Source organism: Phocoena phocoena, chromosome 7 (assembly GCF_963924675.1).
Source record: "Phocoena phocoena chromosome 7, mPhoPho1.1, whole genome shotgun sequence".
Classification (NCBI taxonomy): Eukaryota; Metazoa; Chordata; class Mammalia; order Artiodactyla; family Phocoenidae; genus Phocoena; species Phocoena phocoena.
This window is the reverse complement of record NC_089225.1, coordinates 108693748-108709534: the sequence shown is the minus strand read 5'-3', so window position 1 is coordinate 108709534 and position 15787 is coordinate 108693748. Positions and strand designations below refer to the sequence as shown.

The window sequence follows — 15787 nt, the reverse complement described above, 5'->3', positions numbered from 1 at the left end:
GTACATGGCAGTGGCCCTTGGTAAACGCCTCTTTGCCGAAGTTCCCAATTACTTTTTAAGGGTAGATTTGTAGAAGTCGCATTTTCTAAGGAGACCTTCTCAAAGATACAAACTCAGGGAAGATTATATACCAGGATCCCAAGTTTCTAAAAATATGTCACATGTGGCCTTGGCTCCTTACCTGTTCTGCTCTGATAAATTACATGCTTTTCAATGCCTTTTCAGTTGTATTCAGACTAACAGGGGTATCTTCAAATGATTTGGGCTACCATCATGTACTGTGTAACAGGGATGCCCCCTGGGAACCTCTGAGCCTTTTCTGACACTCGAGCCCCAGAGCTCCAAGGTTTTTGAGTTCTTATGCTTGATTTTGTTTTCTGAGAAAGGTCCAACCATACAGGAGTCGGGGGATTGCCGGGCAACTCCTCGGGTGTCACTGTGACCGCCTCCCTCCGAGTGACAAGGGCACCTGGTGGGGGCAGGTCTGCAGGCTCTCCAGCAAGGGGACCCCTCCTCCTGCATCAATGGCTGTTCTCCGCCCAAACTCCACACCAGCTTCTCTGCCTCTAGTTCTAGAAAGTCACAGCTGAACAGTCTGCCCTCCAGGTGACGGTCACCACGGGGTGGGGCAGGAGACATCAACTCCCTTCTTCCCTTGTCATGTCTCCCCGGAGGAGAGGACTTTCTACTTCAGCCAGGAGGAAACCTTCCCATTTCTCTCCGTCCTCTCCCCGGCCAGGGGGAGACACGTGGTGATACGTGGTGATTTAGGGGAGATACGTGGTGATTTAGGGGAGAAGCTGAACACCCCCAGCAAAACGCCCCCCCGGGGCCTCTCCTGTGGCATTTGCCTGCTCGAGGGCCTTGCGGGGGAGCAAGCCCTAACCCCACCTGAGGGTGACATGGAGATGCCACTGCCGTGGCCACGACACACAGATGTGCCCCGCTTTCTGACAAGGCGTTCGGGCTCCGTGTCTGTACTCTGCCTGAGGGCTCTGTGTACCCCAGAAATTACCCCACGGCCGGAAGGAGAAACCACCACAAGACCCGAAGGACAGGCGTGCGCAGGAGCCGGCACCCACCTGCACTTCTCTGGGTGCTCATCACGCTTGTTGTTGAAGTCCAGGGAGATCTTCGCATCCAGGCCGATGCCAAAATAATTGTTCATGACGCACTTCTCTGTGTAATACTCTCTGCAAAGGGGTGTTTCACGCCATTTAGAACAACCCTGCATGCCAGCCTCTAAGCAGTTCTTCCTGAGGGCAAAACTCAGTTTTTTTGTTTGTTTGGTTTTGTTTTTTTTGGGGGGGGGGTGGCGGGGAGGTAACAGCATTACTGAGATATAACTCACATACCATACAATTTACCCATTTAAAATGTCCAACTCCATAGTGATTGTTCGTGTATTCAGAGTCACGACAATCAATTTTAGAACAGCTCATCACCCCAAAAAGAAAGTCCACACCCTTCAGCCAGGAGCCCCAACCCCTCCCCAGCGCCGGCAACCACTACTCTGCTTTCTGTCCTCTGCGGACTTCCAGATTCTGGATGGTTCCTAGAAATGAAGTCACACAGCATGTGGCCCTTTGCGTCTGGCTCCCATCACTGAGCACGTTTTCACGCCACGAACACTGGGTTCACCTGAGTTCAGTGCTTCAGCCCGGTTAATGGGGAACAGCGACGACCCACTGCAGGGATCCTTGGCTGATGGACCTTTGGGCTGCTTCACTTTTGAGCTATGATTTGTGAACACTTGTACACACGCTTCAGTGGGGACATGTTTTCTCTTCTCTTGGGAGTAACCCTAGGAAGGGACCTGCTGGGCCACGTGGAAACCCTGGTTTTTTGTTTGTTTGTTTGTTTGTTTTTGGCGGTACGCGGGCCTCTCACTGTTGTGGCCTCTCCCGTTGCGGAGCACAGGCTCCAGACGCACAGGCTCAGCGGCCATGGCTCACGGGCCCAGCCGCTCCGCGGCATGTGGGATCCTCCCGGACCGGGGCACGAACCTGTGTCCCCTGCATCGGCAGGCGGACTCTCAACCACTGCGCCACCAGGGAAGCCCAAAAACCCTGGGTTTTGAGGAACCGCCAGACTGTCTTAAAAGTGGCTGCATCACCTCACGTTCCCATCAGCAACGTTAAACCTGATGACATCCATGGCACACACGCTCACACGTGCTTACACCCTGGATCCCAAAACGTCCCTCAAACATCCCTAGACCCAATCAAAGCAAAGTCCCCAATTTGAAAATGTCCAGCCCAGCCCCACGTCCCAGGTCCACTGCAGGTAAGACTCCTTCTGGCCCCTCACCCCCGTGAACGAGGCCTGGCACACCATGCTGGGGAGGGAGGAGAGGAGAGCAGCTTGTGTCTCCCCAGGGGAAGGAGAAGCCTCTCCCTGAAGGAAGAGACCACAGCCCTCGCTGCCAGGTGTGGAAATGCAGGGACCTCAGGTGACAGAAAGAGACAGCACATCTAGTTCCGGAGGCCTCTGTGGGCGCTGCTCATGTAAGCCTACAGCTCTGGCCTTGTTGGGGAGAACAACTCAGGAAGGGTCAGGACCACAGGCCTTGACAGGCCCCGGCGTGAGGAGCAGACAGGAGGGTGGTGCCAGGCTGGGGACAAGGACGCGGGCCAGCACTGGAGCAGGTGTGGGAACCCAGGCCACCCTGCAGGAAAACTGGCTGCCACTGTGCAGGCTTGCAGCTCTGCTTCCCGAAAGCCAGAGTCTCTGAACCGCACCTTTCTCACTGTTACCCTCCCCACCACGCCAGACACACATGGTGGACAACTTTTAACCAACTGCCACTAGCCACTAGCTGCCCAGAACTTGCTATCAGCCAGCAGAAAGGGAAATCTAGAAGGCTGGGCTTTCAAAATACCATTTGTCCCCGCAATGGTCTCTACACCCACGAGAACAAGCTGCGCGAAAGCCCTCACTGCCTTTGACGCTGGGCAGTGGACACAGCACCTGGCGCGCAGAGCAGCGTCGGGACTTCATTCCCCAGAGGACAGCATCTCCCCAGGCACGGCGAGAAGGCGCTTCCAGCCCGGGAGCTACACTAACGGGAGCGGCAGACCCGCCAGAAGGAAGGTAGTCAGGAGGCGGCGCCAACGCAGGGCCAGCGAGGACCGCGGGGAGGACGACCGAGGACATGGGCAGAGTCTCCAAGCCTGCCGAGGCCCCAGAAGGTCAGGCACGCGCCAGGACGGCGCCTTCCTTCCCAGACATTCCCAACCCACCCTCTGTCCCGGACGCCTCACACCTACTAGGTTTTCCTTATTGGCCAACACCAGCTGGAAAAGGGTCACCCAGGCAGCTGCTCACGAATTTCTCTAGTTAATTCCAAGCCAGTTTTCTACGCTCCAGCATTCAGCTAACAACATGCCCCCATGGTTTACCCCGTACTCACAGGTTTTCTGGTTCGGAGTTAAAGGGATCGGCATTAATTAATAATCGACTGATGACTGAACCTCCAGGCAAGGAACCAGACATCCCGGCGCGAACATCTGTAAGGGAAAAAAAGGAGACAGCATTGCCTGGCAGCTCCCAAATGAAGAGGCCGTCGTGTCTTTGAGGCTAATGGTCCACATGTTCTTCAGAAGGTTATTACAGTAAGATGTTTCTAAAATACCGCATAAAAATGTCCAAACTCTGACAATTAATAGTCTCAGGGCAAAATCCATATTCACAGAACAAAAATGAACACCAGGTGGTAACCAACACCTATGAGACACATCAGAAAAGAGCTTACAAAGATCTCACTAATTTAAGAAACTCCACCAAAATGATCCCTACTGCAACTAATCGTAGGGTCTAGCCATACAACTTTATAAAGCTAAATTCATGAGAAAAGGTTAAACAAGGAACCCTCCAGGTGACCAGAACCCTCAAGATACCTGCACCAATTTTAAAAGTTTAAATTATAAACAGTAAGGCTGAGATGGAGCCCTGCTTTTGAACATTCTGCCAATCCATCCCTTCCAGTAACATCTTTGCTGCTTATTAACCGAATCTGTCTCAGCCTCTTTTCCCTAGAGCTTCTGCAATTTTCTTTCTATTCAAATGAGATTCACCTAGCAATTGCCAATCACTTACAGGAGCAGCGTGTGCTCTAGCTTTTGCCCAGCAGGCCTCACGAAGCGGCCTCAGGAAGCTGGTCAAGGGACCATTCCCTCCTACTACAGACACAGAGTGTTATCGTGACTCCCCCTGAGGGAAGAAGCAACAGGAGCTGCCCTGACATGATCCTGGGCGAAATGAAGACAAGGCAAGGGGGCTGGGCCCGACTCTCCCGGTGGCCAGCATGACTGCTCCTTCTGCAATCATGCTGGAAACAAAGGGGTGATCCACCAGCTCCCCGTCACCACCTGCCGGCCCTTCCCTCTTCACTCAGCCCAACCCCTATTTACCCATCAGCACCCAGCTCGAGTATCACCTCCTCAGTGACATCTTCCTGGGACCCCAGGGCAACGATTTGAACGCCGTCTGCTCTTTGTAATAAACAAGAGCACTTTTCATACCGTGACATAACTCTGCCTATCTTTCCCATGGACCTACGAACTCCTGGAAGACAGGGGCCTGGTCTCGTTAACCCCTCAGACTACTGCCAGGCAGAGCGACAGCTGGGCGCTGAGCTGGAAAGCTGAGCACCCTGCCTGCGCCCCTCCCCCAGACACACAGTGCGGTGCCGCACTCACTCGGGAACAGGATCTTCGTGTTCAGCGCTGGCAGGCTGTCCCGGTTTCCTGACTGCGAAGGAAGAGAGGCAGAACCGCCCAGGGACAAGCTTCCTTTGCTTATCAGCTTTTCACACGGGGATTTGGACACTATGAGAACAGAACAGAAAACAGAACGCGACTGAGCTACCCGCAGCGTTCATCAGAGAAAGGAGCAGGCGGAGGGGGGCCAAGGGAAGCGAGGAGTGGGCACAAGCGCCACCAGCCACGGCCGAGTGTGCAAGACGAGGAGCGAGGCAGCGAGCAAGGAGGGGAAACAAGAAAGGGGATGCAGAGGCGAGCGGGCTCGGGCACCCGCCAAAGAGACACAGGCCCGAGGGGCTGGGGCCGCGGTGATGTGAGGTGACCTGATGAGGCCAGGGAGGGGGAGGGGCGGCCTGCAACCGCAGTCGGGCCGCGGGGTCTGTGCACGGGCAGAGGGGAGTCCTGCACAGGAACGTGGTGGAGGAAACTCTGGGACAGGATCTCCCGGTGGCTCGTAAAGGCCACGAGCGAGGGGGGCCGCACAGAGTTGGGGCTGTTCCAGGAGGGCTAGGGGTCCCCAGGTGGTGGCCCGTACAGCTGGGTGGTCCCTTACCACCTGGAGCAAACGTGGCGTGTGGCCAGCTGCAGCCAGGAGGCCCCAAGCCCTGGGTGAGGACCCCGGGCACGCAGGGAGGTTCAGAGGGAAGCGCCGCCCCAGCAGCAAGGTCGCCCCCTGCCCAGGGTCCCGCCAGGCCTGCACCAGGCGAAAGGAGGTGGTATGTGAGATAGGTTGCCTGTTTGAGACTTTTTATACTTCCAAGTGGCCACAGAAACCGTGAGAAAGCACCCGTAAGCTTCCCAAGGCAAGCTTCTGAGCAGCGCAGACAAAAAGGCCTGATGGCGGCGCCGTGGGTCACGAGGGCCGCTGTACCTCTGCGGAGGCTCCTGCCCTTAGCAGCGCCGTGGCCCTCGCCGTGGCCCTCGCCGTGGCACGCTCTGTCGTCAGACTTCAGGTCCTTCTTCTCCTCCGACTCGGAGAGACCTAAGATGAACCCCTCGTGCTCTTGGGTCTGGGCGTTCTGCTCGTCCACAGCTGTGCAAGGCAAGGGTATTTGCGGCTGAGCGCACGGACGTTACCCCACAGGCATCGCCGGGCTGGCGGGGCTCCCACTGGACGCGGACCCCCTCCTCATCTCACTCATCTCCCTTCAAACGTCTCCTCGGCTGAAGGCTTAGACCCGAAGCTCCGACCCGTCCCACTTTCTCCCCGGCCCCGGCTCACAGGGCACCGGGACACTCGTGCCAGCTGGCTGGGGAGGAGGGCCGAGGGCTGGGAGAGACAGAGGGGAGGGGAGTAACGAGCGAGAGCGCGCGCAGCCCGGAGGGAACAGTGCACCCGCCAGTGCGCAGGGGCAGCTCACGACCTCACTGTTCTCACTGTAAGAAGCAGCAGGTCGATCTGCTCAGAGAGAAAAGGGTCTGATGAGAGCGGAAGAGGTATGAGATGCTTTCTGAAGGTACCGAGAGAGAAGACAAGAAAACTTGCTGGGGAGGATCTCAGGGTCTGGGTGAGGGTGGAGGTAATGAAGTTCACAGGTCACTGTGGTTTTACAGCGTTCTCTTCAAAGCTTAGCAAACAGAGTCTATGAAAAGGGAGCGATCGACTGGGCGAGTCTCTAACCCTATGCGGGGGTGCCTCTCTCCCCCAGGCCGACTAAGGACAGTCAGCAGTGGCATCCTGGACACCAGGGCCGATGACCTGTCCAGGCCCCGGGCCCCTCGACCACTGCAGCTGGCGCCTGCCTCGGACACCACAGCACAGACGCCCCCCACCCCCCGCCTTTTTTTTTTCTTTCTGTTAAAAGTATTTTGTCTTGTTTTAATATTTCATCAGCTTTATAGGGTTACAATTGTCTTAAATATTTCTGCTTTAAATACAATCTGCACATAATGTTATAAAATGAAAGCTTTCAGTGTCCTTTTCAATTTCAAAATCACACCTTCTTTTTTTCTTTTTTTGGTCTTTTTTTTCCCCCTCCCTTTCAATACCTGAATGTCCTGCAAAAACTGAAATAAATCGTCACAGGCTGCCCCACCACGGTCAGGGCACGACAGGCTGGGCCCGGCCAGAGGTAGAGGGTAGTTTTACATCTTTTTATTGGAAGTTTTTTCTCCCTTTAACCTGAGTTCAGGCGCCGTCCCCACGCCCTCTGACAAACCCCAGAGAAACTGAAATTTCACATGTCAGGAATGAAAGGCTGAAGTCATGTTTGCCAACAAAAAAGGCAGAAGCAAAATTAAGGGGGGGAAGAAAGAAAGGATGGTAGTGGGCAAAAATGCTACCAGTGAGAAAAGGGGCTGTACAAACGCACGACTGTTACAAGCCAACCCCCACCCCCCCGCCACAGCCGGACAGCTACAGCCCTGCGGCTGGTTTGGAGGTCACAAGGAAGCCTCTAGAAGCAGCTCATCCACAAGCATCTCCAGAGCGGGGGCCCCTGGAGCCCCTCTCCACCCTGGGTTTGGGGGTCCCCACCCTCAGCGTGCTGCTGAGCCCCGCCTGTTCTGGAGTGGACAGCACTCAGCCCCCAACCCCTTACGTCCCGGTTTGCATAAGGGGTGCTGAGTGGCACCCCGGAAACCCCCCCGACAGGCAGCGGCGGGGCTGGGGGGCGCCCCAGGCAGAGGCAGGGCCCCTGGGGACTGAGCGCCCACTAGCCCCGGGCCCCACTCGCGTTTCCACAGCTGGTGGACTCCCCCTGCCCCGTCCCCTACAATCATCAGCATCGCCCAGCACCGCAGGCACACACCGAGTTAGACCCGGGGGAAGGAGCCTCCCGTGCGGGACACCCGCGGATGCTCAATAGGACGCACGGGGGTGGAACCCTGAGCTGGGGGCTGGGGGGGGTGGGCGGCCAGGCGGGGGTTCTGGCATCAGAAGTCAGACCTGAGGCAGAAAGAGACTCGCAGCGGGGCTGCCCGCCTGCCCGCCCACACGCTGGCAGAATGGGGGGTGGAGGGCAGCCGCCCACGCTCCGGCAGTCAGGTGTCCCCCCGTCTCTGAGCACCGCCCCGGCGCGCCCGGCCTCCGACCCCATCCTCACCTCTCTGTCCCTCACATCGTCCTACAGCCTCATCCCCCACCTCTGGCCCGGGCCCACCTCCCTCCTGGGCACGGGGCCGTCCTCCGCGGGTGTCCTCAGAACACCTCAGGTCTCAGCACGGAGGCTCTCCTCAGACCCCCCGCCCCCGGAGACAGTCCCACCTCTAAGCGGACAAGGCCCGGCTGCACCCGGGGTCTGGCAGAGCTGCCACAGGTGAGGACACTTCCAGGGAGTGGGTCCCCCAACACGCTCCCCGCGTGTGCCCGCGCGAGGCACCTTTCCACCAGCTGGGGGCGCCCTCTCGGCTCTGCCGTCCGCTCAGTGTCTTTCCATCGGGCACAGGCCCTGAGGAAGGAGGCGCTGGCCTGCATCAGGCGGTCCAGAGCGGCTCTGGCCTACACGGTGGGTCCCTCTGTGTCTCGCGCCACGTTCAGGGGGAAACCAGGAGCGCCCGGGGCTGGCCTGCAGAAAGCCCCGCGGCATCCAGAGCCCGGCTACCTTTCTCTGTGTGCTCTATGATCTGGCGAATCGCCTTCTTCAGGCTGTTGGCTCTCAGCATGAGCTGCTCCCGAGGACGGAATATCTGCGGCCGGGCTGGGCAGGCCGACCCCATGGCGCGGTCCCCGGTGGAACTGGAGCCACAGCTGCCGCCCGCCCCCTCCCCGTCTTCCGCCTCCTCGGCGATGGTGGGGGGCGGCGTAGGCAGAGAGGACGAGGCCTGGGACTCGTCATCCAGGGTCTTGAGGAGAGAATCCAGCTTCTCTTTCAGGACAGAGCACTGGGCGGGGAACAGAGGAGGGAGTGGAGGGGCTGCTGCCCCGCCCTGACACCCACCCCAGGTGCCCAGGACGCACCTTCTTGGCCATGACCTCCGACTCCTCTGAGCTCTCGGTGGTCTTCTCGTAGGCCTTCCCCACCCGAGCCACGAAGTCCTTCACGGTCTCGCAGAGCACTCTGTGGGGGGAACGTGGGAAGAGGCTTCTAGAGGGACAGTCCTGGCTGGGACCCTGACTCCCCTGAGGCCGCTGGGCACTCACTTGGCTGATGAGATCACCACCGAGTGCTGGTCGGAGGTCAGGATCTTAGAGAGATGGGCCGCGACCGAGTCTTCATAGAAGAGGATCTGCTGCACCTGCCATTGCCCCAAACAGGGCGGGTGACTGTCAGCCCCACGATGGAGCCCGGTGAGCTCGACACTAACCCCCGCCCCTTGCCGGCCAGCCCCAGCTCACTTCACGCTAATCTGACAGATTTCAAAAGCTTCACGGAGCTGTGGATGAAGGGATCTTAACAGAAAAGAACACGGTGATAAGACCTCGTGAATGGCTCGTGCTGCTTTCGTCGGAGATTCAACACCGCCAGCCTGTGCTGGACTGGAGTCCTGAATCCCGCGTCCTCCTCAGCAGTACAGGCAGCAGGCAGGGTCCTCAGCTGAGGCTCCAGTCGCATTTCTCTGCCTGGCTGGAACTCGGTCCGGGCCCCTCTCCACCTCTCGATACAAATCACCCCCTTCACCGCTCACCCCTGCCTGTGGAACTGGGGTTGCTCACCCTGGGTGACGAGCCCTCTCTTTAGACCTTGGCCCAGGGTTGGCCAACTTTACTACTGGCCGGAGAGTAAATATTTAGGCTTTGTATACGTACGTACACTCCCTCTCTTAAAACGTGCAAACCATTCTCTGCTCACAGGCCAGGTCACAGCAGCCCAGGCAGGTGTAGCCTGGGGGGCTGTAGTTTGCCAACTGCTGCCCTTGACCCTCCCGAGGGGCAGACGGGCCCTGGCAGAGCCCTCTCTCCTGGTCAGCCAGCAGCCAGCTCGCCCAGTGGGGTGAGCACGGCTGGGCGCCCAGCGCTGCACCCGTCTGGGCCCTGAGCGAACCACTGATGACAAAAACCAGCGTAAAGTGAAAAGAAGAGCTGAACACTGAACTAGCACAGACCGACGGCAAGGGTAGGACGTGGAGGAGGCGGGCCCAGAGAGGGAGCCTGGGCTGGGCGGGGGCACCGGCAGCAGGGGCGGCAAGTCCGAGGGGGCCATCATCACAGAGGACCCCAAATCCGGCGACACCCCAGGAGGCCCCCAGACGCCCACCAATCCTGTGGAGCAGAGGCCATGGGCCGCAGCTCCACCTCGGCTGGCCCTGCGCCTGCGCGGGTCTAACCTCGGGGAGGATGTCTAAGGGTGGAGGCAGGGCCCCAAAGTGGTGAGGACAGTGTGAGCACACGGCAGGGCAACTGGAAATACCTCGGAGCCCTCACTCAAGTCTTCGGTGACAGTGGAAGAGGAGGCTGGCCGGGGGAGCTTGGTCTCGTAGGCCATGACGCTCCACCTGCACACACAAAGGCGCTCTCAGCAGGTCGGCTCGAGCCCCCAGGCAGGCCCCGTGCCTCTCCCCGCTCCCCACTCATGCCCTGGGGGCTTGATCTTATGACAGCCCTAACTTCATTTTTAAGCCTTTATCTTGACTCCCGTGTCCCTAACCTGGCTCCTCGCTTAGCTGAGAACTAACGTCACAACCCGTTGGACACGGCAGCTCCACTGAAGGAGGTGAAAGGCATCCCATAATGCTGCTTCTGGGAAAATGGGCTTCCCCTCGTCAGAGCTAAAATCACTCAGCCAGCAGCCAGCTCTCCCGTGGGGGCTGAGCATTTCACAGCCTCCAAAGGCACATAGGCCTCCCTTCAATAGAGAAGAAACGGTAGAGGCAGCTAGAGAGGGTTCAAGACCACACCTGCTTATTGCAGCGCAGGAGCCTAAGAGAGAATACGGGCGTTTCAGCAACACCAGGTCCCGCAGGCTGTGGTCAGGGGCTTTCATACGTGAGCTCAGCACTAACGAGCTCAGCACTAAGAGCAGCTCGCTCGAGAAGAGCACCCAAGTTATCGCTAAACACACAGAGGAGAGCTGTCCAAAACTGAGATTCTTCTGGGAACACGGGATTGCTCAGCTGTGCAATAAGCCTTCCTACTGCAAGACGCTGCTGACAGGTATCAGACGAGGCTGCAAAGGCCAAAGCGGACAGGGCCACCTTCTCTAACGGCCCAGAGGATCGGGCCTGGCTGGTGAGACCTGACCGCTAGAGGGCACAGTGCCAACCTGTTCTGCTCGTCAGCTCTTTCATAATCTGATCGCCAGGTAAAGCCCACCAGAAACAAGGATTCCTGCTCAGGCCGAATTTTTACAAGTAACTGCAGAGGGCCTATGGTTTCCAGGGACCCTGGGTTGAGAACACCTAGTCAAGGGGACTCGTGTGGTCCACTCACCTGTCCAGCATCTTGGTGCTGGCTCTTTCCAGCTTCTCCAAGATCTGCGGGAGCTGGGTGTCATCATCACAGGCCGAGCCCCAGCCTAACACGCGAGCCAGGTCATTCCCTGTGCCGAGGGGCAGCACTCCCAGCTGACACTGAGACACGGGGGGAAGACATGGCGTCAAACACCCTCCTTTTCACCTACAAGGTGTGAGGTCTGATCTCACACGGTGTGGTGCTCGCATTCCAGGCAGAGCCACTAGGCAGCACAGATGTCTCTCCAATCCGACAGAAAATTCCTCTCCCACCCACAGGCCTGCTTCTCATCTGCTGCCACATCTGACAATCAATCCTCTACAACCTCCCCGATCTACGTTCCCACCTTCACAGCTGTGGCCACAGTGCTGACTGCTGAGTATCTGAACCCCTGAAGAATCAGTCTGTACGACTCCCCTCCGCCTGCTTCTCCACCCTCTACAGCACCACACTAACTAATACCTTCCTTCCCCTCACAGCACCTTCCACGGCTTTAAGTCCTATCAAGACAGGCGCCAGGACTTCCAGTCTGGCCATCAAACTGGAGCACACCCTGGCACTCGGCCTGCACCCCTCCGCGCGTCACTCCCCAGAGACCCCCTGCACTGCTCAGGCCCCACCCTCCACCTGGAATTCCCACCCAGAGCCCCCTGTGGAAACCCCACCTCGTCAGTTCAGTGCTTAGGAAGCTCCCCAGACACCAGTTGCCCAAGAGCCTTCGACCTCCGAGCCTGACACGCAGGGTGGGGGAGGGTCCCTGGTCCCCCCTGAGCACGGCAGAGCCCGTGGTCACCTGCCACAGCCACTGAGGGAGGCCCTCCACCCTGCCAGGGACAGCAAGCTGGACAGAGCAGGTGAGGAGGACAAGGAAGCCCCAACACCAGGGGGAGGCGACCCGGCGCCGGCTTCCGGGAGCCTTAGAGGAAAGGAGCAGGCAGCACGGTGAAGGGACAGTGGGGTTCCGGGAGAGGTGACCCCCCGCCAAGTCAGAGCTCAGACTGGAAGGGCAGTGAGGAGAGAGCGGTCAGAGAAGCAGAGGAGGAAGAAGGAGCTGAACCGGGGCCTCACTCTGAGTCCGGACCTTCTCCTAAGCCAAGGAGCCACCGGGGAGCGCTCAGCAAGGGTGCAGGAGCAGAGCTGTCCCAAAGAAGGTCCTCGGGGAGGTGGGGACGGGCGCAGTCCGAGAGGCTCAAAGAGGTGCGTGAGCAGAACGGCCCGAGGGGAAAGCCCCCTCAAGGAGTGGACAGATGGAGCCCGGGGCCAGCCAGACGCGCTGAGCAGCACACACTGCTGTGCTAGACACTCCAGGGCGCCGGTTAACCAGGACGAGGAGGGAGGGTGAGGGAAGGCTCAAGAACTACTGTCAGATCTCCGGCTTGGATATCGGGTAGGATCACAGGCCACAGAGAAGCCAAAGGAAATGATGCCCCCTGAACTCAGCTGAATGCATGAAAACCTGTCTTCCTGACTTGTGATAATGAACTTGGTAACAATCCTGGAAGTGAACAAAACCTAAAATTGGACCTAAGTGTACTGCTCTAACTTTACCACGAGGGGGCAGTGCTCTCTTTCCTGAGCAACTGGCCTCCCTAGAGCTGGGCAGTTACTGGCACACCAAGGGTCCCCGCTCCAACGTCATTCCAGGAGCTAAACGCTGACAGCAAAAGGTCCACCCCGCCTACAAAGACCACCAACGTGTTGAAGGACAAGTGAGGAAAAATATGGGCAACAAGGAGTTCACATCCCTAATATAACAATAATCCTTAGAAATCAATTTTTAAAAAGGTAAATACCCCAATAGAATATTAGGTTAAAAAAAAAACATGAACAGATGATTCATTTAAAACTTCATAGTTAATTGAGGATATGCTTGACTTCACCAGTATTAAAGAAATAAAAATGAAACATACCATTTTTTGTCTACTAAGTTGGGCAAAAGCCTTAAGATGTGCAGTGGACAGCATACGCGAAAAGACAGTTCTATGAGTATTAGGAATACAAACTGGAGAGCAGTCTGGCAATATCACCAAAATTTACATGTGGGCGCTCTTCAAAAGAGAACATAATTGGGACATTGTATACATGGTTTTTACCAGCACTGTCATTATGAAGCAATCCGAGTGTCCATCCATGGGGGGAGATGAGCTAAACCCAGGGCTGGCACAGCCCTGCCCAGTAGAAAACCATCACATAGGCCTCCATTTAAACTGATGGATCGAGAAGTGCCCACAGTGTGTTGATTAAAAACTGGCACTACACAGTATACTGTAAGGTACCACGAGTCCGTTTAAATTAAAACTGCACTGCACACTGTACTATATACACATTTCGATAGACAGAGGCCTGAAGGGTAGTTACTGAAATGCTGGCAGCGGTTAATTATTGGGGGCGGGGGTGTGAGGGAGCTGGAGCAGAAAATAAATCAACACTTAAAAAACAACCCTACTCTGACCTGAAGCTCAAGTATACTTCTGAGCCCTGCTCACCAGCAGGAGGCATCAGGCAGTAGGCGACATCACTACCCAATAGGGAGCCGCACCCAGATCTGCCTGTGCCCGGGACCTGCAGGGATGGAAGTGTTCTTTTTGTTAGGTCCCTGGGCCCATGACGCCATCAAGCTACCTGCTCTTCCCTCCAAGACCACCCCAAGGGGACGAGAAGCGCCCCCCGAGATGACCCAGCCTCTCTGTAACGGTGGCATCGCTCTCCCGTGGGGCCGGCCCCTCCACACCCAGGTACCTGTTTGTGAAGGTTGAGGCTGTCGATTTCAGAGAGGACCCAACCAACACTGCCATCTCCACCACAAACCAGAATCCGGAACGTATCAAACTTCTGGAATAAGCGTAGGCTGCAGAGAAAACAGAACGTCAGTGAAATGAGGTCCATCTAAAGGACAGGTAGCCGACGGCCAGTCAGTCTGGGGCTGGGGGACACCCTCTGTGCTCAAGGCCGACCCTGCGGCCTGTCCCGAGAAAAAGCCTCTCAGAGGCCAGAGCCTGGCTGTGCTCAGGCTGCGCCCACTGGGGGGCCGCCGGGTGCCTGAGAGCAAAGGCCGCACGCGTCTTCAGGAGCCCCGGGCTGCAGGATCCTGCCCACGCTGTCCCTGTCCTCTGGGCCACTCCGCCCACCCAGGTGACGACCCACCCCGTGCCCCTCGTGACTCCAGCTCCGTCTCCTTCCTGTGCTCCTCTTGGCGGCCCTGCCCCTCACTCGCAGCGTCCCTCCCAGGACACCCGGCAGCCTTCCGTTCACTCCCCCTTCACTCCCCAGCCGCTTCCTGGGTGGCCTTATCCGCATCTTGGCTTCAGGGACGACACAGACGCTGATGACCCTGAATGACCCTGACGATGATCCCTCGGCTCTCCTGAAGGACAACACCTGCCCTTGTCTACCAGAACGTGCCACTCGGTGTCGCACGGGCGCCTCCTTAACCGACGTTTCCTTCCTCAGAGAAAGGCAGAGCCACCAGCAACCCAATTACCGGGCAGCCCCGTCGTCCCCTCTCGCAACCCCTCCAGGAGCCTCCTACCTGCCTCCCGTCTCCTTCAAGATGCCTCCAATTCGTGCTACCAGCCTCATCTTCCCAAAACCAGTGTCGTCAGGTGTCTGGCTTTGGAAGGGGCCGCTTGCTTCCAGGAGAGGTTCAAACCTCTCAGCGGCCCCCACGGCCCTCCCTGGCCAGGAGCTGCCACCATGTGTCCGCACCTCTGCACACAGCCCACCCTCTGCCTAGAGGGCTCCCTGCCTCCCTCCCCATTACCACGAACTCTCCTCAAATGCTACCTCGGCGGAGAAACTGAGACCCCCATCTGACTCGTAAGTCCCTTCTCTTGGTTCCCAAAGAACCTGCACACCACACTGCCAACGAGACAGATCGCCTGCCTTGGGCCTGGACTGTCCGTCCGCAACCGTCCCCGGCAGGCAGGGCGCCCCCTTGGCCGGGCTTTGCATCCAGCATGGTCCGAGCCGGGGGAAGGCCTCAGACAACAAACAGGACCAGGTGACAGGGAACTCGGGACGTAACAGAGGGGCGAGGCTGCACCTGACCTTCAGGCTGGGAGAGAAGCAGCCACACGTGTCCTTTAAGAACACTGACCTCCTTCAGGCCTCCCGCTCTCTGGAGAAGAGGGGACACGTCAAGGCCAGGAATCAGGAAAACGAAGCAGTACCTCTAAGTTTTCTTAGGAACAGTGTGAGAGCAAGGCTGCTTCCCAGAAACGGGACCTGTCTAAGCCAAGCGCACCGCACCTCTGCGGGTCTGCACCTGAATCGTCCCGTCTCGTCCCTAACGCCTGCTACCAGCTGTGGGGCTTGCATGCTTCTCCAAATGAACACGTGCTCATTCCGCCGTCTACTGCGCAGCCCGCCCTGCCCAACACCCCTTCGTGGCATTCCTCCAACATCCCTGGCACCTCGGGGAGCAGCGGCCTGCACCTGTCTGGTGCGTCCCCACAGGGCACCTCCAGGGTCCCTCCAGGGAAGGGGGTGCTGTCACCAAGGAAACAGGCTAGAGAGCTGCCGCCGGTGACCATTCTCCAACAGCAGGTCTCTCCAACCAGACCCAGGCTCAGGTCACAGGAGCACCCAGCTCCAAAACCAACACCCTCCAGGGAACCTCCCAGGAGCACACATCCCCGCCCCCCCAGGGAGCAGGCTCTGCGGGCACTGCCCGCTGCAAACATCCTGCACCACCTCC

At 57.9% G+C, this 15787-nt stretch overlaps 1 protein-coding gene across 1 annotated transcript in view; it reads right to left on the bottom strand.

The window, feature by feature from the left end:
* DGKD (diacylglycerol kinase delta) overlaps window positions 1-15787 on the bottom strand; it is a 107955-nt gene that overhangs the window by 14857 nt on the left and 77311 nt on the right. Inside the window, exons 10-19 of the mRNA XM_065880098.1 lie at window positions 13831-13939; window positions 11071-11210; window positions 10052-10136; window positions 8845-8939; window positions 8662-8761; window positions 8306-8585; window positions 5635-5796; window positions 4701-4829; window positions 3413-3509; window positions 1083-1193 (exon numbers count right to left, since the gene is read on the bottom strand). Of these exons, the coding sequence (XP_065736170.1) occupies window positions 1083-1193; window positions 3413-3509; window positions 4701-4829; window positions 5635-5796; window positions 8306-8585; window positions 8662-8761; window positions 8845-8939; window positions 10052-10136; window positions 11071-11210; window positions 13831-13939 (1308 nt within the window). The remainder of the gene's footprint in view (window positions 1-1082; window positions 1194-3412; window positions 3510-4700; window positions 4830-5634; window positions 5797-8305; window positions 8586-8661; window positions 8762-8844; window positions 8940-10051; window positions 10137-11070; window positions 11211-13830; window positions 13940-15787) is intronic.